The sequence below is a fragment of the Mustelus asterias genome, chromosome 5, assembly GCF_964213995.1.
Source record: "Mustelus asterias chromosome 5, sMusAst1.hap1.1, whole genome shotgun sequence".
In the NCBI taxonomy this organism is placed as follows: domain Eukaryota; kingdom Metazoa; phylum Chordata; class Chondrichthyes; order Carcharhiniformes; family Triakidae; genus Mustelus; species Mustelus asterias.
In genome coordinates this window covers 45,346,988-45,371,451 of record NC_135805.1, presented here as the reverse complement: position 1 = coordinate 45,371,451, position 24,464 = coordinate 45,346,988, and the positions used below count along the sequence as shown (strand labels likewise).

At 43.3% G+C, this 24,464-nt stretch overlaps 1 protein-coding gene across 1 annotated transcript in view; it reads left to right on the top strand.

Moving 5' to 3' along the window:
- ube3d (ubiquitin protein ligase E3D) overlaps positions 1 to 24,464 on the top strand; it is a 165,755-nt gene that overhangs the window by 89,045 nt on the left and 52,246 nt on the right. The window contains exon 9 of the mRNA XM_078212474.1: positions 22,524 to 22,662. Coding sequence (XP_078068600.1) covers positions 22,524 to 22,662 — 139 coding nt within the window. The remainder of the gene's footprint in view (positions 1 to 22,523; positions 22,663 to 24,464) is intronic.

Below are 24,464 nucleotides of genomic sequence, written 5' to 3'. Positions count from 1 at the left end.
GGCCCTATCCCCGTAACCCCTTGCATTTACCCTGTTAATCCCCCTGACACTAAGGGGCAATTTAGCACGGCCAGTCAACCTAACCCGCACATCTTTGGACCGTGGAGGGAAACTGGAGCACCCGGAGGAAACCCACGCAGACACAGGGAGAATGTGCAAACTCCAAACAGACAGTGACCCGAGGTTGGAATTGAACCTGGGTCTCTGGCGCTGTGAGGCAGCAGTGCTAACCACTGTGCTACCGTGAGAATAAACAAAGATATTATTTGCCCTGGAAAAAGAAGAGAGTGAGAGGAAAATATACTTGATGATGGGCTCATATTGCAGGTACAGAAAATGACAGAAGTTGATTTGTGGAATGCAGAAGCTGGAGGGTGGACTGCAAGGACATGTCAAATCCTTTTGAGAGGGAATGAGCACAGAAGTACCGACAACGGTACCAGCATGGTGAAAGATCCTGTCAACCAAAGCTGATGAAATTCTTAACTTGGAGAAGTCAGATCTTGAGGATTTATTTCATTCACAGAATGCGGGTGTCGTAGGATAGGTCAGCATCTATTGCCCATGCATAATTGCCCTCGAGAAGGTGGCGGTGAGCTGCCTTCTTGAATCGCTGCAGTCCATGTGGTGTAGGTACACCCGCAGTGCTCTTAGAAAGGGGCTCCCAGGATTTTGATCCAGGGACAGTAAAAGAACTAAAGGAATATAGTTCCAATTCAGGATGGTGTGTGGCTTGGAGGGAACTTGGAGGTGGTGGTATTCACATGCATCTGCTGCCTTTTTCCATCTACGTGGTAGATGTCATGAATTTGGCAGGTGCTGTCAAAAAAGCCTTGGTGAACTGCTGAAGTGCATTACCATGTGTTGGTGGCAGAAGGAGTGAATGTTTTAATTGGTGGAAGAGGTGCTAGTCAAGCAGACTGGTTTATATCGATGGAGTTGAGCTTTTCTTGAATGCTGTTGCAGTCGCATTAATTCAGGCAGTGAGGAGTATTCCATCACACCCCTGATTTGCATCTTGTAGATGGTGAACTATTTCCAGTGAGTCAAGAGGCGAGATTTTGTCTGCAGAATTCCAAGCCTTTGACCTACTCTGGAAGCCACATTATTTATATGACTAGTCCAGTTCAGTTTCTGGTCAATGGTAACCCCCAGGATATTGATAGTGGGGGATCCAGTGACGGTAATGTAATTGAATATCAAGGGATGATGATTATGTTAATGCCTGGCACTTGTGGCGTGAATGTTATTTGTCACAGGCCAAATTTGACTGTTGTCCAGGTCTTAGAACATAGAACATTACAGCGCAGTAAGTACAGGCCCTTCGGCCCTCGATGTTGCGCCGACCAGTGAAACCAATCTAAAGCCCCTCTAATCTACACTATTCCAATATCATCCATATGTTTATCCAATAACCACTTGAACGCTCTCAACGTTGACGAGTCCACCACTGCTGCAGGCAGGGCATTCCACGCCCTTACTACTCTCTGAGTAAAGAACCTACCTCTAACATCTGTCCTATATCTCTCACCCCTCAATTTAAAGCTATGTCACCTCGTGCTAGCCAACACCATCCGAGGAAAAAGGCTCTCACTATCCACCCTATCTAATCCTCTGATCAAGGTCTTGGATTGCTTCATTATCTGAGGACTCACTAATGATATTAAACAATGTGTAATCATCAGCGAACACGCCCAATTCTGACCTTGTGATGGAAAGAAAGTCATTGATGAAGCAGCTGAAGATGGTTGGGCCTAGGACACCACCCTGAGGAACTCCTGCACTGATGTCCTGGGACTGAGTTGATTGACCTCCAACAACCACAACCATCTTCATAGTTCCTGGGCTTCAGTTTCAGTAGCAGTGAGGGAGAAGCATGGAATTCTCTTATCAAAATATTTGTGGTGGGAGGAAGCTCATCTACTCTAATCTAATGTTGAACTTTCAACCCTATGATCTCAATGGGTTGCTTTAATAAGCGTTGAGTGTCTTTGAATGGTGGAAGTCCTCAAGCAAGCTTGAAAGGGCTTGCTTCTCAGGCTTTCTGCATACAGGTCCGTACCGCCACTGGTATTCACCTAGTGGCAAGTGAGGGACCTGTATGTGGAAATTCCACTCAACATTTCAGATCAATGTCCTTTCTTCAGAGCTATATATAAGCGTGTTGTTCTTGACTCACAATTGGTCTTTGTTTATTAATGTAAAACTTTGCACAAGTGAACTCTGATGGTATTCTTCATCCAGCTGGGAGTCACGAAGTTGCTGGTCCTTATTTGAATGGCACATGAACCTGGCCCTCCTCCAACCACCATCCCATCCCAACCATCCCATCACCCTCACCTCCCCCAGTGGTAGACATACTTCTCATAGATTACTGCTCGACTCTTCTCCCTTGCTGGAATGGAAAATGAAGTGGAAGATTTTCTGAGCAGGTGGTATAGTTTTCCACTAAATTAACCGTATAAACAGGATGTAACAGAGCATATGTTTATTAAGTGAGACTGTCCGGAGATTAAGCTGTTAGGCATTTTCCACAATTAGAAGCTGGAAAAGAGCAGTGTGCAGAAGAACCTTGAAAGTGCCAGCTTCTGGCAGTGGTTTCCTGTGTGGCTTTCTATGCTCAGTTGCTCCAGACAGCCCCCTACCCCCCTGCAGCCATTGCTACCAGGTAATAGCCATGAGGTGAGAGAATACCTTGATTTCCATATTCATGGAAAGTGAGACCCATCACCAGGCCCTGGCTCTTGGTGCGCATGAAGGTGAATTCTAAATTTACCTATCCTTCGAAACTTGAATTAATGGCCTAGGCATTAGCCGCACTTGGTGTCATGTAGAGAAACTTGTGGACCTGGAGCAAGGGTTGCTCCTTGATTTCCCTCCCCAGAATAGTTGAGTTTTACTTTTCTCAGGGTATCATAATCAACAGTTACCAGCATCCTTTGGCCCTGAATTTGAGTATAAATATTCAATGGACGATAGGCTTCAGTCTGGGTCGAGCAATTTCTAAATTGAACCACTTAATTCTGCTCCACGCGGTAAGGCTGATTGAATCTGGCTATATTTTTCTGTAACGTTATTGTGTTTTGAGGGAAATATAAGCTCGTGGATAAGCAAAGCTACAGCTGGACGCATCATATCAAGTATCAGTGAAAGAAGACTGAGTAGCATTAAAAGGCATGGAACTGGAATAGATGAATCAAGCTTGGAAAATTCACAGACTATGTGTATCTGCAGGGTGGTAAAATGGAGCAATCTTTATATCTTTTACAGTGTTGTAGTGACTGAAGAGAAGATACTGTTCAGTCATTCAATTTTGAATGGGATCAGGCAGAATATAGATACAAATAGTGGAAGGAGCAAAATGGGTAAAATGAATATCAGCATGGTTACCACAGTTAAGAGTCCTATAACAAAGTTATTAATTGCCTTCAATTTAGTTTCTCTCCGTGCTCATAGTTAATGAGCTGAGTCACGGAAACTAGAAGCAGGAGTAGGCCACTCGGCCCTTCGAGCCTGCTCCGCCATTCATTTTGACCATGGCTGATCATTGAATTCAATACCCTGCCTCCCCCACCCCCTTCCTCCCTTAATCCCTTTAGCCCTAAGAGCTATATCTAATTTATTCTTGAAACCACACAATGTTTTGGCCTCAACTACCTTCTGTGGTAGTGAATTCCACAGATTCACCACTCTCTGGATGAAGAAATTTCTCCTCACCTCAGATCTTAAAGGTTTGCCCCTTTATCCTCAAACTAGGAGAACATTGGGAACATTCTTTCTGAATCTACCCTGTCTAGCCCTGTTAGAATTTTATAAGTTTCGAATAGATTCCCGCTCACTCTTCTAAACTCCAGTGAATATAATCGTAACAGACTTAGTCACTCCTCGTATGACAGACCTGCCATCCCAGGACTCAGTCTGGCAAACCTTTATTTATTTATTAATGTCACAAGTAGGCTTACATTAACGCTGCAATGAAGTTACTGTGAAAATCCCCGAGTCGCCATACTCCGGAGCCTGTTCGCGTACACTTTGCTGTCCCCCCTCTATAGCAAGTCCTAAATATACAGAAATTGTGTTAGAAAAGGGGGTCATTTCCTCCATCACTGGTGCTGCTGTTAGTTTTTCATCTGGAGCTTTTTGCACTAATCCCAGCCCCAATTATTTTGGAATATTGTTTGGGGTCGGAACCCCTATTTTCGACCCTGATCGCACAAAACAAAATATCCATTTACCATTCTCCAATTTATCTCTGGCCAATCTTCCAGTGGAGAATCTTGCAGAACTCAGTCAGCGCAGGAAACCTCGGAGGGAGCAGCGGAGCGAATCAGCACCAAATCATGCTCCCTTTTTACAGCACTGGCTGCTGCATTCTGCTAAGTGTTCACTAACACACTGAAGCGATTTGTGACATTTAAGTAGCTTTTTAGCGTTTGAAAGAATGAGGGTTGCAGGATGGGTGAGATAAATGGGTAGGGTGTTAGCTGGGTAGGGTGGTCAGGTTGAGTCAGGGGCTTGGGGAAAGGGAGACAGGGTGGTGGGGGGAGGGGTTCATGTTGGGTCGGTGGTGGGGGGGGAATCATACGAACATACATTTGAATGGGGAGCAGGAGTAGGTCACTTGGCCCTTCGAGCCTGTTCAACCATTCAATAAGATCATGGGAGCAGGGGAATTTCCCACTGGAAGTTCAAATTTCCTGGGCAATTCCCACAGAATCAGTACATTGGGACTTCTAAGGGGTTTTGCAGCACATCTTAAGGAGTAGATCTGAAGTCCAACGATCCAAAGACTGGAGAATCTGGATTATTGTATTTTGTTTGGATGTTTATTCAATAGTCATCTTACAGCTGCAATATTATTGCAATATTGAAAATGAAATGTACTTATTTATTGCCTGTCGAGGAAATCAACTGCTTAAGATAAAAGCAAATGACTGTGGATGCTGGAATCTGAAACAAACACAGAAAATGCGAGAAAATCTCAGCAGGTCAAAAATACCAAGTTTGGATGAATCTTCAACAGAGTCATAGAGGTTTACAGCATGGAAACAGACCCTTTGGCCCAACTTGTCTATGCCGCCCTTTTTTTTAACCCCTAAGCTAGTCCCAATTGCCCGCATTTGGCCCATATCCCTCTATACCCATCTTACCCATGTAACTGTCTAAACGCTTTTTAAAAGAGAAAATTGTACCCGCCTCTACTACTACCTCTGGCAGCTTGTTCCAGACACTCACTACCCTCTGTGTGAAAGAATTGCCCCTCTGGACCCTTTTGTATCTCTCCCCACCCACCTTAAACCTATGCCCTCTCGTTTTAGACTCCCCTACCTTTGGGAAAAGATATTGACTTTTGAGCTGATCTATGCCCCTCATTATTTTGTAGACCTCTATAAGATCACCCCTCAGCCTTCTACGCTCCAGAGAAAAAAGTCCTAGCCTAATCCAGCCTCTCCTTATAACCCAATCCATCAAGTCCCGGTAGCATCCTAGTAAATCTCTTCTGCACTCTTTCTAGTTTAATAATATCCTTTCTATAATAGGGTGACCAGCACTATACACAGTATTCCAAATGTGGCCTTACCAATGTCTTGTACAACTTGAACAAGACATCCCAACTCCTGTATTCAATGTTCTGACCAATGAAACTAAGCATGCCGAATGCCTTCTTCACCATTCTGTCCACCTGTGACTCCACTTTCAAGGAGCTATGAACATATACCCCTAGATCCCTGAGGCACACCGCTGGTCACAGGTCTCCAGTTTGAAAAACAACCCTCTGGCTTCTGTCATCAAGCCAGTTTTTTATGCATTTAGCTATCTCATCCTGGATCCCGTGAGATTTAACCTTATGCAACAACCTACCCTGTGGTACTTGTCAAAGGCCTTGCTAAAGTCCATGTAGACAACATCAACTGCACTGCCCTCATCTACCTTCTTGGTTACCTCTTCAAAAAACTCAATCAAATTTGTGAGACATGATTTTCCACTCACAAAGCCATGCTGACTGTCCTTAATCAATCCTTGCGTTTCTAAATGCCTGTAGATCCTGTCTCTCAAAATACCTTCCAACAAGTTACCCACCACAGATGTGAGGCTCACTGGCCTGTAGTTCCCAGGCTTTTCCCTGCAGCCCTTTTTAAGCAAAGGCACAACATTTGCCACCCTCCAATCTTCAGGCACCTCACCTGTGACTATCGATGATTCAAATATCTCTGCTAGGGGATCTGCAATTTCTTCCCGAGCCTTCCCCAATGTCCTAAGATACACTTCATCAGGTCCTGGGGATTTATCTATCTTGAAGCGCTTTAAAACTCCCAACACCTCCTTCTCTGTAATATGTGCAGTCCTCAAGACATCACTACTTAAGTCCCCAAGTTCCCTAACATCCATGCTTTTCTCAATAGTAAATACTGATGAGAAATATTCATTTAGGATCTCACTTATCTCTTGTGGATCTGCACATAGATGACCTTGTTGATCCTGAAGAGGCCCTACTCTCTCCCTTGTTACTCTTTTTCCCTTTATGTACTTGTAGAAGCTCTTTGAATTCTCCTTTGCCTTATCTGCCAAAACAATCTCGTGTCCCCTTTTTGCCTTCCTGATTTCTCTCTTAACTCTACTCCTACACCTCTATGCTCTTCAAGGAATTCAGTTGATCCCAGCTGCCTATGCATGTCATGTGCCTCTTTCTCCTTCTTGACCATGGCCTCAATATCCCAAGTCATCCAGGGTTCCCTACTTCTGCCAGCCTTGTCCTTCACTCTAAGAGGAATGTGCTTACTCTGAACCATGGTAAACACACTTTTGAAAGCCTCCCACTTACCAGACGTCCCTTTGCCTTCCCACAGACTCCCCCAATTAACTTTTGATAGTTCCTGCCTGATACCATCAAAATTGGCCTTGCCCCAATTTAGAATTTTAACTTTTGGGCCAGATCTATCATTCTCCATAGCTATCTTAAAGCTAATAGAATTATGGTCACTGGCTTTTTATATATATATAAAAAGCAGGAGGGTAGCCAGGGAGAGAGGGTTGGCCCATGCAAGGACAGGGGAGGGAATCTATGCGTGGAGCTGGAGGAAATGGGCGAGGTATTAAATGAGTACTTTGCGTCAGTATTCACAAAGAGAACGACTTGGTGGATGTTGAGTCTGGGAAAGGGTGTGTAGATAGTTTGAGTCATGTTGAGATCAAAAAGGGGGAGATATTGGGGTTCTTGAAAAGCATTAAAGTAAACAAGTCCCCAGGGCCTGATGGGGTGTACCCCAGAATACTGAGAGAGAGGCAAGGGAGGAAATTGCGGGGGCCTTGAGAGAAATTTTTGTATCCTCATTGGCTACAGGGGAGGTCCCAGAGGATTGGAGAATAGCCAATGTTGTTCCTTTGTTTAAGAAGGGTAGCAAGAATAATCCGGGTAATTACAGGTCGGTGAGCCTTACATCAGTGGTAGGGAAATTATTGGAGAGGATTCCTCGAGACAGGATTTACTCCCACTTGGAAATAAGTGGACGTATTAGCGAGAGGCAACATGGTTTTGTGAAGGGGAGGCCGTGTCTCACTGACTTGATTGAGTTTTTCAAGGAAGTGACGAAGATGAGTGATGAGGATAGGGCAGTGGAGGTTGTCTACATGGACTTCAGTAAGGCCTTTGACAAGGTCCCTCATGGCAGACTGGTGCAGAAGGTGAAGTCGCATGGGATCAGAGGTGAGCTGGCAAGGTGGATCCAAGACTGGCTCGGTCATAGAAGACAGAGGGTAGCAGTGGAAGGGTGCATTTCTGAATGGAGGGCTGTGACAAGTGGCGTTCCTCAGGGATCAGTGCTGGGATCCTTGCTGTTTGTAATATATATATAAATGATTTGGAGGAAAATATAACTTGTTTGATTAGTAAGTTTGCGGACGACACAAAGGTTGGTGGATTTGCGGGTAGCGATGAGGACCATCAGAGGATACAGCAGGATATAGATCAGTTGGAGACTTGGGCGGAGAGATGGCAGATGGAGTTTAATCCGGACAAATGTGAGGTAATGCATTTTGGAAGGTCTAATACAGATGGAAAATATACAGTAAATGGCAGAACCCTTAAGAGTACTGATAGGCAAAGGGATCTGGGTGTACAGGTACACAGGTCATTGAAAGTGGCAATGCAGGTGGAGAAAGTAGTCGAGAAGGCATATGGCATGCTTGCCTTCATTGGCCGGGGTATTGAGTTTAAAAATTGTCAAGTCATATTGCAGCTTTATAGAACCTTAGTTAGGCCACACTTGGAATATAGTGTTCAATTCTGGTCGCCACACTACCAGAAGGATGTGGAGGCTTTGGAGAAGGTACAGAAAAGATTTACCAGGATGTTGCCTGGTAAGGAGGGCATTAGCTATGAGGAGAGGTTGGAGAAACTTGGTTTGTTCTCACTGGAACGACAGAGGTTGAGGAGCGACCTGATAGCAGTCTACAAGATTATGAGGGGCATGGACAGAGTGGATAATCAGAAGCTTTTTCCCAGGATGGAAGAGTCAATTACTAGGGGGCATAGGTTTAAGGTGCGAGGGGCAAGGTTTAAAGGAGATGTACGAAGCAAGCCTTTTACACAGAGGATGGTGGGTGCCTGGAACTCACTGCCGGGGGAGGTAGTGGAAGCAGATACGATAGTGACTTTTAAGAGGCATCTTGACAAATAGATGAATTGGATGGGAATAGAGGGATACGGTTCCTCGAAGGGTAGGGGGTTTTAGTTCAGTCGGGGAGCATGGTCGGTGCAAGTTTGGAGAGCCGAAGGGTCTGTTCCAGTGCTGTAATTTTCTTTGTTCTTTGTTCTTGGTCCCAAAGTGATCCCTCATTAACACTTCTGTCACCTGCCCTTCATTATTTCCCAAGAGGAGGTCAAGTTTTGCCCCCTCTCTAGTCGGGCCATCCACATACTGAATGAGAAATTCCTCCTGAAAACACTCAATAAATTTCTCTCCATCCAACCCTCTAATACTGTGGCTGTCCCAGTCAATGCTGGGAAAGTTAAAATCCCCTATTACCATCCTATTTTTCTTGGAGCTATCTGTAATCTCCTTACCTATTTGCTCCTCAATTTCCTGCTGACTATTTGGGGGCCTATTGTACAACCCTATCAAAGTGATTTCCCCCTTCTTATTTCTCAGTTCTACCCATATAGACTCAGTAGCCGAATCCTTGGATATATCCCCTCTCAGTACGGCCGTGATGCTTTCCCTAATCAAACGTGCACCTCCCCCTCCTCTCTTACCTCCTGTTTATTCTTTCCTATAGCATCTGTACCCTGGGACATTGAGCTGCCCTCCCTTCGCCATGTTTCAGAGCTCTGACGAAGGGTCATCCTGATTCAAAACGTTAGAACATAGAACATTACAGCGCAGAACAGGCCCTTCGGCCCACGATGTTGCACCGACCAGTTAAAAAAAAAAACTGTGACCCTCCAACCTAAACCAATTTCTTTTCGTCCATGAACCTATCTACGGATCTCTTAAACGCCCCCAAACTAGGCGCATTTACTACTGATGCTGGCAGGGCATTCCAATCCCTCACCACCCTCTGGGTAAAGAACCTACCCCTGACATCGGTTCTATAACTACCCCCCCTCAATTTAAAGCCATGCCCCCTCGTGCTGGATTTCTCCATCAGAGGAAAAAGGCTATCACTATCCACCCTATCTAAACCTCTAATCATCTTATATGTTTCAATAAGATCCCCTCTTAGCCGCCGCCTTTCCAGCGAAAACAATCCCAAATCCCTCAGCCTCTCCTCATAGGATCTCCCCTCCATACCAGGCAACATCCTGGTAAACCTCCTCTGCACCCTCTCCAAAGCCTCCACATCCTTCCTGTAATGTGGGGACCAGAACTGCACACAGTACTCCAAGTGCGGCCGCACCAGAGTTGTGTACAGTTGCAACATAACGCTACGACTCCTAAATTCAATCCCCCTACCAATAAACGCCAAGACACCATATGCCTTCTTAACAACCTTATCTACTTGATTCCCAACTTTCAGGGATCTATGCACACATACACCTAGATCCCTCTGCTCCTCCACACTATTCAAAGTCCTCCCGTTAGCCCTATACTCAACACATCTGTTATTCCTACCAAAGTGAATTACCTCACACTTCTCCGCATTAAACTCCATCCGCCACCTCTCGGCCCAACTTTGCAACCTGTCTAAGTCTTCCTGCAAACTACGACACCCTTCCTCACTGTCTACCACACCACCGACTTTGGTGTCATCAGCAAACTTGCTAATCCACCCAACTATACCCTCATCCAGATCATTAATAAATATTACAAACAGCAGTGGCCCCAAAACAGATCCCTGAGGTACACCACTTGTAACCGCACTCCATGATGAATATTTACTATCAACCACCACCCTCTGTTTCCTATCCGCTAGCCAATTCCTGATCCAATTTCCTAGATCACCCCCAATCCCATACATCTGCATTTTCTGCAGAAGCCTACCATGGTGAACCTTATCAAACGCCTTACTAAAATCCATATATACCACGTCCACTGCCTTGCCCCCATCCACCTCCTTGGTCACTTTCTCAAAAAACTCAATAAGGTTAGTAAGGCACGACCTACCTGCCACAAAACCATGCTGACTATCACCTATCAATTCATTACTCTCCAAATAACTATAAATCCTATCCCTTATAATTTTTTCCAACATCTTGCCGACAACAGAAGTGAGACTCACCGGTCTATAATTCCCGGGGAAGTCTCTGTTCCCCTTCTTAAACAATGGGACAACATTCGCTAACCTCCAATCTTCTGGTACTATACCAGAGGCCAACGACGACCTGAAGATCAGAGCCAGAGGCTCTGCAATCACTTCTCTTGCCTCCCAGAGAATCCTTGGATAAATCCCATCCGGACCAGGGGATTTATCTATTTTCAGACCCTCCAGAATATCCTGCACATCCTCCTTATCAACTGTAATACTGTCTATTCTACTCCCTTGCAACCCAGTGTCCTCCTCAGCTATATTCATGTCCCCTTGCGTGAACACCGAAGAGAAATATTGGTTCAATGCTTCACCAATCTCCTCCGGTTCCACACATAACTTCCCTCTGCCATCTATAACTGGCCCTAAACTTGCCCTAACCAACCTTCTGTTCTTGACATACCTATAGAACGCCTTAGGATTCTCTTTAACCCTATCCGCCAAAGTCTTCTCATGTCCCCTTTTAGCCCTTCTAAGCTCGCTCTTCAACTCCCTCTTAGCCAATCTAAAGCTTTCTAGTGCACTACCCGAGTGCTCACGTCTCATCCGAACATAAGCCTCCTTTTTCTTTTTAACCAACAAAGAAACTTTTTTGGTGCACCACGGTTCCCTAGCCCTACCAATTCCTCCTTGCCTGACAGGGACATACCTATCACAGACTCGCAGTAGCTGCTCCTTGAAAAAACTCCACATGTCGGACGTTCCCAGTCCCTGTAATCTCCTAGTCCAACCTATGTTTCCTAATTCTCTCCTAATAGCCTCATAATTACCCTTCCCCCAGCTAAAACCACTGGCCCGAGGTTCATGCCTATCCCTTTCCATCACTAAGGTGAACGTAACCGAATTGTGGTCACTATCACCAAAATGCACACCAACTTCCAAGTCTAGCACCTGGTCTGGCTCATTTCCCAGCACCAGATCCAATATAGCCTCACCTCTAGTTGGCCTGTCTACATACTGAGTCAAAAAACCTTCCTGCACGCTTTGAACAAAAACTGACCCCTCTAACGAGCTAGAGCTATAACAATTCCAGTCAATATTAGTCAAGTTAAAATCCCCCATAACAATTGCCCTATTACTTTCACTCCTAAGCAGGATTGACTCCGCAATCCTTTCCTCAACCTCTCTAGAACTTTTAGGAGGTCTATAAAAGACTCCCAACAGGGTGACCTCTCCTCTCCTATTTCTAATCTCCGCCCATACTACCTCAACAGATAAGTCCTCATCAAACCTCCTCTCTGACACTGTGATACAATCTCTGACCAATAATGCTACCCCTCCCCCTCTTCTACCTCTGTTCTAGCTCTGTTCTTGCCGCACAGATGCTGTCAGGTCTGCTGAGATTTTCCAACATTTTCTGTTTTTGTTTTATATCAAAATGAGATAGTGTCCCTACAATTTTCCATTGTTAAATAATGGGACTTATTCTGTGGTATGTGGAGGTCACCCGGAGTCAATGAATCTGACATGTCCTGCTGAAGGGAGGTCATCCCAACAGTTCACTGATTGAGGGAGATGCCAACTTCTGTGTTTCTCTGATCCAGAAAAGTTCTGAACGTAACCACTAGGGAAATGTTATTTGCCAAGATTACCTGACAATAGCTAATTAGTCGTTGTGAAGTCCCTAGATGCTGCAGCTATTACTGAAACAAGCTGTTTGGCGAAGTGAAGAGTGGTAACTTCATTTTGCATTCAGACTTGTTGTTGCAGGGCTTAGGTAGTATTGAATTACTTGCACTTCTGGTCACAATAGCGAAACTGTGGGATTGACTCGTGTTGAAGTACGAAAATGCATTTAAAGAGGTGGCCAATCTGAGCTATTTTTATAAACCTGAATGAACACTGTTGGCTCATTAATCAAACAATCCTGAAACGTGAATCTCAACATTGTGCTTGTCATGTGTTATGGAATGGCTGTATGTTACAGTGAGAAATTCCTTCAGTTTTAAAAATGTAACCCATCGTAGCCTTAAATAATTGGTCTTTGTGAAAGACTTATGCATAAATCATAATTTATTTCTTCACATTTTGGCTTTATATCATTTTCCCTCTATTTCCATTTAAATCCTTTCCCTGTCTCCTCTCCGCCTTTTCAGTTTCACTGTGCCACAGTTGAGAGGCAGAGCAAATAACCTCCTCTTTGATCTTTGCCAATGGTGCTATGTCCCCTCTGCTAAGAGATGCATGAGAGCAATGTGTGGTGTCACTCGCTCCAGTTTTCTTCCCTCAGTGTGAAGAAACTCCTACATTGTTACTTTTCCATCTAATGGATAAATTAAGTTGATCAATTTTTCTTTTGGCAAGTTATAGACAGGTGGGCAACCTGCAGCCCACCTGGGTTCTGAGTGCAGCCCATGCGACATTTTGTGACTGTCGCCCATGTGCAGATTTGCCACATTCCACTGATTTCTGTCTGTGTAGTTTTTTTCCAGTCAGTACCACTGGAGTGAAACACACATGAAGCAAAGGCAACTGAAATGAGGTGCGAGCTGATTTCTCACAACATTGACTGTGAGAGCCGTGGGCTCCTTCTGAGTCCAAAGTGTAATTCTTTTTTTTGCTTTTACCATTTGAAGTTGATGACAGTTCTATTAATATATAAAGGATTAAGCATTTTCTAGAACTCGTTATTAAATATTCAGCATGTATTAAATGTATTTAATCTTCTTGGTGGGGTCATAGTTAGTGCACAAGCCCGATTTCAATCTTGCGGCCCACAGAGATGAAGGAGGGCCACTCATGCAACCCACTCACTGGCCTAGGTTGCCCATGACTGTTATAGACTCACCTGATTACTCTAAGTCACAGCACCTGGTGAACCAATGCACCAGCTCACATCATTCATGTCCCTTCAGGACATTAGTGAACTGGATGGGCTTTTACAACCCCTGTCACTTACAACCACTATCACTACACTCATGGTGGGATTCGAACCCGAGTCCCCAGATCCTGGGTCTCTGGTTTACTAGTCCAGCGACAATGCCGACTCCCCACATGTTATTGTAGAGCATTTTGCTCATAATGATGATAGGAAAGTGTAAATTTGGCACAAGAGATGTTTTTTCTTCTAAGAAATGTCGAGCAATTACTATGGAGACAAAAGTGGAAATAATTAAGTGGTCTGAAAAAAGTGAGACGCACACTGAAATTGTTTGAACATTGGATATTCCCGAACAATTTCCGTGACCATCCTGAAAGACAAGGTAAGAATTCAGGAGCATGTTAGTGTTTGGCTCCTGTGCAATCAACTGTGAGAACTAAGCAGCGTTTGGACTTATTGCTCAGGTTGAGAAACTGTTAATAGTTCGGCTGGAAGACCAAAATCAATGCTGTGAGCTTATACATAATCCAGGAAAAGGCTAGGAGTCTTTATGATGATCTAAAGAAACAACAGGGGAAAAATCTAATGTTGAGTCTTTTAATGCAAGTGGGGAGTGGAATGTGCATTTTAAAACCAGGGCCAACTTGCATACCATTAAGGTCTCAGGTTAAGCTGCGGTGCTGATGAGGAGACAGCTCATGTCTTTCCTGAGACATTGGTTTAAATCATTGAAGAGGGTGGCTAGCATGCTCAGCAAGTTTGTAAATGTTGATGAAACTAGGCTGTTTGGGATAAAATGCTGTTGAGAATCTATATTGCCAAGGAGGAGAAATCCATGCCGGGGTACGAAGCTGCTAAAGATAGGTTCACTCTTCTGCTCAGTGCCAATGCTGTGGGTGACTTTAAACTTAAAGCTTTGCTTGTGTACCATTTGGAAAACCACTGCGCTTCCAAGATATATTCCAAGGCATTTCTCCCAGTGATATGCAAATTTAATGGACATCTTTGAGGAAAAGTTTATTTATTAGTCACAAGTAGGCTCACATTAACACTGCAATGAAGTTACTGTGAAAATCCCCTAGTCGCCACACTCTGGCACCTGTTCGGGTACACTGAGGGAGAATTTAGCATGGCCAATGCACCTAACCAGGATGTCTTTCAGACTGTGGAAGGAAACTAGAGCACCCGCAGGGAACCCATGTAGACACGGGAAGAATGTGCAAACTGCACACAGACAGTGACCCAAGCCGGGAATCAAACCCGGGTCCCTGGCACTGTGAGACAGCAGTGCTAACCACTGTGCCACCGCATCATTTTGTGCCAAGTGACAGGGGTTTTGCAGCAGAAATAATCTTGCATTTAAAGACAATGCTCCTGGTCATCCAACCATCCTTGATGGCATGAATTCTGACATCAAAGTAGTGTTTCTGCCCCCCAGCACCACCTCACTGTCGGAATCTATGGACCAGGAGGGTAATTGCATCCTTTAAAATTTACTACTTTAGGTGCACATTTGCCCAGGCCATCTGAGAAAGGGGGTGAACCAACTCTCAAGGAATTTTGGAAGGGCTTCAACATTTACGATGCAGTTAAGAACATAGGTGAGGCATGGAACGAAATCTCACAATCAAATTTGCATGATGTTTAGAGAAAATTGTGTCCTGAGTTCATGTATGACTTTCAAGGCTTTATGGACATTGTTGAAGAGGTGACCAGAAATGTTGTTGAAATGGTTAAAAAACTCAACGTAGACATTGCACCAGAGGATGTTGATGAGTTCCTGCCATCACATTCTGAACAAGTAACTGATGAGGACCTCATTGAATTGGAACAGCAAAAAGTGGCAGAGGAAGAAGATGCACCCACTGTTGAAGAGACTCTTCCTCATAAAGACTTAACAGCGCAAGTGTTAACTGAGGCATTTCAATATTTGGAAGTTGCATGTCCCTGTTTGAGGAACATGACCCCAACAATGAACATAAGACATCAATGAGTAGCGCATATACAAAATGTATAGCTGCTACAGAAATATTTACAAGGAAAAGAGGAGAACATCTATTCAAACCTCGTTGGACACTTTCATTATCATTAAGAAAGCAGACAAGACTCCAGAAAATGGGGCACCAGGCCATGGTTCGGGAATTAATTCCCCATTTATAAAGTTGTTTCTTATAGGAAAATCGGTTCTGAGTTATGACATTTCAACGTAAGATTGGGTCTTTAGTCTGAGGACTGCCTGCATGTGCATCAAGATTTGTATTCTATTTAAAATCTTCCTGAGTTGAAATATAATGGGTTGAATCTTCCAAGGAGTGCAGTCAGTTTCGGGGGATCAGGGAGATAGTTGTGGGTCGGTTGGGTTGGGTGAGTTGCCGGTGGGGAGTTTGGGGGTGGGTGGGAAGTCAGTATAGTTACTTAGGAAGTAGGACTGGTTTTAAACCTTCATACTTTTCCTGGGCAACTATTCGGGTAAGTGAATCAGAACCACCTGAAGTCTCCGATTCTGACTCAGAGTACAGGAGAGATCCGGATGCCGGGGAATTGCCCATCAGAAGTCCAAACTTCCGGACCAATTCCTGTATAATCAATGTGTTGGAACTCCCAAGAAGTCTTTTTTTTATTAGTACCTTTTGATAATTTATTTCTAATCAAAAAAGCCAATTCAAATTAAGTCCAATTCATGGTCTGCACATGAGAGACAAACAAGATCCCAGCCGACAAGATGGTACATTGGATCCCACCTTGGGCTTGTTCAAACAAGATCCAAGTTAACAGAATGAGCCATTGCACCCCCTCCCGGGCTTGATCTAACACTCCATCTTGTTATGGCTCAGATCAGAAACTCCAAAATGTTCTATGGAGCCTGCCTGGATCATAGGTTTTGCATCTTGAATTTGGCTAGGATAAGCATGATATGTTTAATCTCAGGTATGATTCAAATGACCCACTGGGGAACTTTTATCAAACAAAGTTTATTTAAGGATATAGTTACCATGTATGGAAAGAAAATTAGCAATAACTTCGATCAGTTACAAACAAAAACAAAACAACCATGATAATGTCTAACCCTTAATAAAGATATCTAAGATGTTCCAATCAAACCAATCCCATAAACAAAACCCTTCCACAGGTTTAACACCGCAAAGACTAATGTTCACGTGATACTGGAACTGAGTTCTTTGGATGAATGGCGCAGTTCTCCTGATACACTCAGAACATTTTGAAGTCAGAATAGCTTCCCAGAACACCAGAGAGAGACTCTGGTCAAGCCACCAGCAGCAGATTTTTTACTCCAAGAAGGCTTTCAACTATCCAGCTGAATTTCCTAAAACCAGGCAGAGAGAGAAAGAGAGACTCTTCTTTCCAGCTTGATCTCCCGTCTAAAACTAAACACGCGAAACAGCAGCTCAAAACTGAAAACGAAAGAGCTCCTGCCAACCAGTTTTCCTCCTAACAATGCAGGGTCATAAAACTAATTCCCAAAATAAAAATAAACAACCCCCATTTAAGCTACTTAAGGAGCAATTAAAGGACTTCTCGTAGACAGTTCGGTAACAATGATATCAGTTAAGGCTGTGAGCTGCAGAGAGCATGATATAAAATAAATCTCTTAAAGGACACTAACATCACAGCCTTGGCCAAAAGGCCGAGATAGCTTTGAAAAAATGCATCAGGTAAAGCCTCGGTTTTACCTCATTGACTACCCTGATCCTTTACTCTACCCTAACTTAGGCAAACCACGATCGCAGGTGCCAGCATATCCCCAGTGCGTTGGGATAGCATCGTCTCCTGCCTGAGCATGGTTTCATCCCTGTTGAGAAATCCCCCAGCGCATTTTGAGGAGGGGTACCACTGGAGTACAACCATCTCGAGATTGGAAATTCTGGCCCTAAGTGTTTGTCCACACCTTTACATGAAGTTAAACATTTCTGTCTATAAATTTAGACATGAAATAGCCATCTTATTATTAATTCTACAGCATCTAAACAGTTTAAAACAATACATGGACTTGCAACCTTTCTTGGACTTGTCCTTGTCTAAATTGCGTAATAATAGTTCTACATTTTTAGAATGGGAATTATTAATTTAAACTAAGTTATTTAATCAAATGCCCTTTGTTGGATTATAGAAGTATTGAAAAAGTTAATTAGAAACTCCAAGAATTAAAAAGCTATTTAATCTTTCTAGTAGGATGACATTACTTTTCTAATCAGACCCTAAACAGGTTTGGCTTAAAAGACACCCAATTCCTTGGGTGTTTCAGTTTTAAATAGAGTTAGAGCATGTTAATTGGAAGAGGCTTTGAAAAGTCACCTTTCAAAATGTACATGGAGCAAAATTAAACCTAGGTATCATTGTGCCTTATACTCTATATGGTTATATAAATTTCTAATAAGTTCTCTTGGAGGATCGAATTTAATATGCATGCTTCAGCATCACAATGATTAATACAAATTAAGTCATTTAACTCATTTAATGGACCATACTTCAATTCTCTTAGGAGAGGGAGAACGTGTTAATTAATTATTAGTGTAGAGTGACAGCTGACTCTAGCGCCCAGATCTTTTGATGCTTTGAAGATTAGATTTGTCGATTTTTTTCAGCCATCGCCCTGGATATTTTAGAACTTCCCTTTCCTTGTAGAATCTCTCTAATTGAAACCAAAGAATAATGTTGATCCATATACTTTATAACACAAGGAAAGTGAAACTTGTCAGAGTTAAATGTTCAGAGTTGTGTTGCCAGGGATCGGTTTGATCACTGATGCACACACAATGGGCGGGATTTTACAGTCTCGCTTGTGCCGAAACCGAAAAATCATGCCAGAGGTCAACAGACCTTTCCATGGTTCGCCCCTTGCCCGCTCCGATTCCCGTGGTGGGCAGGACAATAAAATTCCTGCCAATATGTTTAATAATACTCTATATGGTTATATAGGGACGGCACGGTGGCACAGTCGTTAGCACTGCTGCCTCACAGTGCCAGGGACCCGGGTTCGATTCCCGGCTCGGGTCGCTTTCTGTGTGGAGTTTGCACATTCTCCCCGTGTCTGCGTGGGTTTCCTCCGGGTGCTCCGGTTTCCTCCCACATTCTGAAAGGCGTGTTGGTTTGGTGCATTGACCCGAACAGGCGCCGGAATGTGGCAACTCAGAGAATTTCACAGTAACTTCATTGCAGTGTTAATGTAAGCCTTACTTGTGACTAATAAATTAACTTTAACTTTAACTTTAATAATGGTGTTTAGAAGAAAGGCTTACTGGGTAAAAGACTTTGGGACCATAATCATAGAAAATAGGAGCATAACTATGTCATTCGGCCTTTTAAGCCTACTCCACCATTCAGTATGATCATCGCTGATCCTCTATCTCAATGCCATACTCTCGCTCTCTCCCCCCTTCCCCTTGAAGCCTTTAGTGCCAGAAATCTTTTTCTTTCCTCCTTAAATATATTCATTTTCTTGGCCTCTCCAGTCTTCTGTGGTAGAGAATTCCACAGATTCACCACCCTCTGAGTAAAGAGATTTTTCCTCATTTCAGTCCTTATTGGACTTCGCCTAACTTCAGACTGACCCCTTGTTCTGACCCCAGTCAGAGGAAACATCGTCCCTACATTCAGTATGTCTAGCCTTGTCAGAATTTGATACATTTCAAAGAGGTCACCTCATTCCTAACTCCAGTGAATACAAGTCCAGTCTACTAAATCTCTCCTTATATGACAACTGCCTCATTCAACTTGTCTAAATCACCTTAAAACCTCTCAACATTCTCCTCACCATTTACATTTCCATCTAGTCTTGTATTGTTAGCAAACTTGGAAATATTCAATTTGGTTCCCTCATCCAAATCATTGATATATAGCGTGAATAGCTGGGGCCCAAGTACTGATCATGTGGTACCCCAATGGTCACCACCTACCTCTTCAAAAAAAGATCCATTTATTCCTACTCTCTGTTTCCTGTCTATTAACCAATTCTCAATCCATGCAAATAGTTTACTCCTAATCCAATGCACTTGAATTTCGCACACTAACTTCTTACATGGGACTTCATCAGAAGCTTTCTGAAAATCCAAATACACCACATCCACTGGTTCACCCTTATCTATTCTACGGGTCCTCAAAAAAACTCTCGTAGGTTTGTCAAAAATGATTCCCCTTTCTTAAATCTATGTTGACTTTGTCTAATCCTGTTGATATTTTCCAAGTGCCCTGTTATCACATCATTCATAGTAGACTCTAGCATTTAACCTACAATTGATGTTAGACTAATTGGTCTGTAATTAGCAGATTTCTCCCACCTTCCTTTTTTGAATTGTGGGGTTACATTTGCCATCTTCTAGTCTGTCGGGACTGTTCCAGAATCTACAGAATTTTGGAACATGACAACCAACACATCCACTATTTCCAAACAACGTACTTTCAGTATTTCAATTAATCCTCCACTAATGGCAGAATCCTTAGCAACATTAACATAGAGAGGGATTTGGGCGTGCAGGTCCACAGTTCCCTAAAAGTGGAAACACAAGTGGCCAAGGTGATTATGAAGGCATATGGCATACTTGCCTTCATCAGCCAGGGCATTGAGTATAAGAGTTGGGAAATCATGTTGCAACTATATAAGACCTTGGTTAGGCCACATTTAGAGTATTGCATGCGGTTCTGGCCACCACACTACCAGAAGGAAGTGGAAGTATTGGAGAGAGTGCAGAGAAGGTTCACCAGGATGTTGCCTGGTCTCAAGGGTGTTGGCTATGAGGAGAGGTTGAGGTTGAATAAACTAGGATTGTTTTCACTGGAAAGGCGGGGGCTGAGGGGAGACCTGAAAGAAGTCTACAAAATTATGAGAGGCTTAGACAGGGTGGATAATCAGAAGTTTTTGCCCAGGGTGGATGTGTCAATTACAAGGGGGCACAGGTTCAAGGTGAGAGGGGGAAAGTTTAAGGGAGTTTGTGGGGGAAGTTTTTCACGCAGAGAGTGTGGGTGCCTGGAACCCACTGCCAAAGGAGATGGTGGAATCAGGCACGTTAGAACATTTAAGAGGTATCTGGGTGGTTACATGAATAGGGGGAGAATGGAGGGATATAGACCGAGTAAGGGCATCTGTATTTTTTAGTTTAGTTAGGGCATCATGATCGACACAGGCTTGGAGGGCGAACAGCCTGTTCCTGTGCTGTACCTTTCTTTGTTCTTAACCTGAGTGGTGTTGGGGGGAGGAGGGGGCGGGGGGGGGGGGGGTGGGGGTGGGGGTGAAGAAAGAACAGTTCCAAAATACATCTACAGCTGATGCCTTTTTTATTGGATTCAAGCAAATAAAAGGAACAGAAAATTAGTTGGTGAAAGGGATGCATGTTTGACTCACCCTTTATACCACAGGTCCTTATTTTAATTAATTTTTGTTAGGAACCTTCAGGCATTGTTTCCAAATTAAAGCAGCTGTATTGAGTGCGGGTTTTTTTCAACGATACATCCAATGTTATGAGCCGCACCATTTGTTATTTTGAATACAGATTTTGTTTCTAAATTTATAGCAACGTCATGAGAAAAATGCTTCTCTTCCACACTGCTTCACTAAGCATTCATTTCATTCCTCTGGGATGGAGCTTGTGTGTGTGTTTCTTTTGATTCATTCATGGAATGTGGCCCTCTGTGTTGCCCATCCCTAATTGCTTCTAATCACCTACTTGAATAACTGAATGGCATGCTAGGCCTTTCAGAGGGCTGCTCAGACCCAACCACGTCACTGGGTCTGAAGTCGTGTGCAGGTCAGAGCGGAAAAGAAAGGACAAATTCCCCCTCTGAAGGACATTGGTGACTCCAGCTACTTTCTTAAGTTCCATGTTTTAAAATATTTGACTTCCTTACCTACCATGAATCATTGAATATTTTTAAGACTAAGTTGGAAAGAGTTTTGATTAACAAGGGGGGGTGTCAAAGTTATGGGGATGGACAGGAAAGTGGTTAAGGCCACAATCGGGGAGGTGGTGTCTTAGTTGTATTGTCACTGCAACTGTAATCCAGAGACCCAGGGCAAGATCTGGGGACCTGGGTTCAAATCCCACCATGGCAGATGGTGAAATTTGAATTCAATAAAAATCTGGAATTAAAAGTCTAATGATGACCATGAAACCATTGTCGATTGTCGTAAAAACCCATCTGGTTCACTAATGTCCTTTAGGGAAGGAAATCTGTCGTCCTTACCTGGTCTGGCCTACATGTGACTCCAGAGCCACAGCAATGTGGTTGGTTCTCAAATGCCCTCTGGAATGGAGGGCAGTTAGGGATGGGCAATTCTGGCCCAGGCAGTGACGTCTGCATCCCATAATTAAATTTTTAAAAATCAGATCAGCCCTGATCTTATCAAATTATGGTGCAGGCTCAATGGGCTGAATAGCCCACGCCTGCTCTGAATATGTATGTTCGTATGGTAGGATTTGAACTCGTGTCTCCATTTACTTAATACCACCTCTGAATTACTAGTCCAGTAACTGTGTGCACGTACGGCAATGTTTTGTGGGAGGTAGGGTTTCCGCAGAGCTTCATTATATGGTGATTCAAGGATTTCATATTACAAAAAAAATTGGAAATTGAAATTAACTATAGACTCAAATTAGTTTCATTAATCATGTTCAGCAGCACTAATGAGATTTTTTTTATTGAGCGAGACATTATTTCTGATTTTTCAGCATGCATTTACAAATTAATTTAGTGTCGTCCAAATGAGTGAAATGACTGATCTAATCAGTGCGATTCTGATCTTTGCAATGCCCAAACATAAATCGCTGTTCTGGATTTGCACCTGGATTCTTCTGTCATTAGTCTCACAGTTGCTCTGTGGCAGGAAAAATTATTGAAGATTATCTTTTGCTCGGTCCTTTAACATAGTTTTAATGAGTAGTTCAGTCTTTCTCTTGAAAGTTTCTTAATTTTTGGATTTTTAAAAGGACTTTTATTTTTTCAGATTGCGAGAGAAGTGGGAGAAGAATATTGGTGTGCACGACATGACCCTACCAGTGAACACCTGCCTGCAGCTGTTACTCATACTAGCTTCCTCAACTGCCTCACTCCCTCCGTCACTTCGGAACATGAACTCATTCAAGGTATTGGTTTCTGTGTCTGGAAAGATTTGCGTGCTGTGGCAAATATTAGCTCTCTTAGGCAAATTTGACCTCATTACAGCCTTGGTCCAAACATGGACAAAAGAGCAGACTTCAAGGCAAGGTAAAAATGACTGCCTTTGATGTCAAAGCAGCATTTGATTGAGTGTGGCTTCAAGGAGCCCTATCAAAACTGGAGTCAATGGGAATTGGGGAAAACTTTCCTCTGGTTGGAGACATATGGAACACAAAGGAAGCTTTTGATAAAGTCCCATATAAGAGGTTAGAAAGTTTGGTGAAGATTGGAAAAAGCTTGCCAAAGCAGTACTTGGAAAAGCTTGATACTCACTGCTCTGAATCATTAACAAATGCTTGCTGTAATTGGTACTTCTGGGTAACAGCAACTTGCATTCATATAATGGCCGGAATTCTCCCATCCTGCCCGCCACTGGAATTCTAGCGGGCGGGAGGCAGACCATGTAACACCGGGAATCTCCGGTTTTCAGGCGAGCGCAGCCGGAAATCCCACCCAACATCTTTAACAGGTTCTTCACAGGAGCATTAGCAAAGTTTGACATTGAGTCCCAGGAGGACATATTCGAAAAGATGCCCAAACATTGCTCAAACAGGTAGGCTTTAAGCAGCATCTTAAAGGAGGCGTTACGATCCCAGCTGATAACACTAGACAAATCAGATTCCGGAGGGGAATCTAGCTTGATGGATCCTAATTTTTTTTGAAACCCTGGAGGAAGGTTACCAGACAAATTCACAGGAGACTGCCAATGAACTTATAACAAACACAAAGAATAAAACATTTATTAAGCAAGACAAATGAACGATATTACACCAGACAAAAAGGTTGGGAAGATCTCAATACAAACACAAAATTGCCACAGCAGTAAAGTGGCACATTTACTACTTAGCAGTTTTCCTGTCCACCCCGCACAGACATTATACATAACCTGATCCATTGCTGTGCACAGAGGTACTCTCCTGACAGTTCAGTGCTGTAACATGCATACCCTACCAACTAACTGTGTTTTAGCAACTGATATATTTGCTTCTCTGTGGTCCTTATTTAACGCTATCATCACATTTTCGTACTGATCCTTAGATATTTATCTTCAAATCAAACCAGATCATCTGAGAAATAGAACCAAGTATATCTGTTAATCTAAGAAGCTCCCATTTACCCCACTGTCCCCTCTGCAGACATCCTTCTATCCTTGTTCCTGGATATCTATCAAAAGTCACCGATCGAACATCTTCGTAAAAATCTAAATGTTTCAAGGTGCTGGTTTCCCTTTGTCTGTGCATGCTATAATTTCCTAGGATAATTTAACTTGTGGACCAGGATCTGCATTTTATAAAATGTGAGTTGATTGAACCTTATCAGCCCATATTGTTATAATTGTTCAGTGATATTACCCCTTATTGTTGTCTCCAGCCATTTCTGTAGCACAAGGTGAGTTAACTGGTCTATAATTACCTGACCTGTACCTTTTCTGAATAGGGTTGCAATATTTATCATCCTCCAGCCCTTTGATATAGATCCAGGCTTCCAAAGAATTTTGATAAATTATTGCCAGTCCTTTTGCTATTACTAATCAATTTCCTGGATTGATGACCATCTGAAGTTGTCAGTTAAGACCCATTAAACCTTCGGTGCAATTTCCTTTTTGTACCAATGAATGGTTTCTCCACATAGTCCTTTGGTATTGTGCAGTCGTCTTCTCAGCTTCCTTTTGAAGAGTTGCCGTCCTGGGTGGTATGGTGGCATTGCTGCGTCACAGCTCCTGGGACCG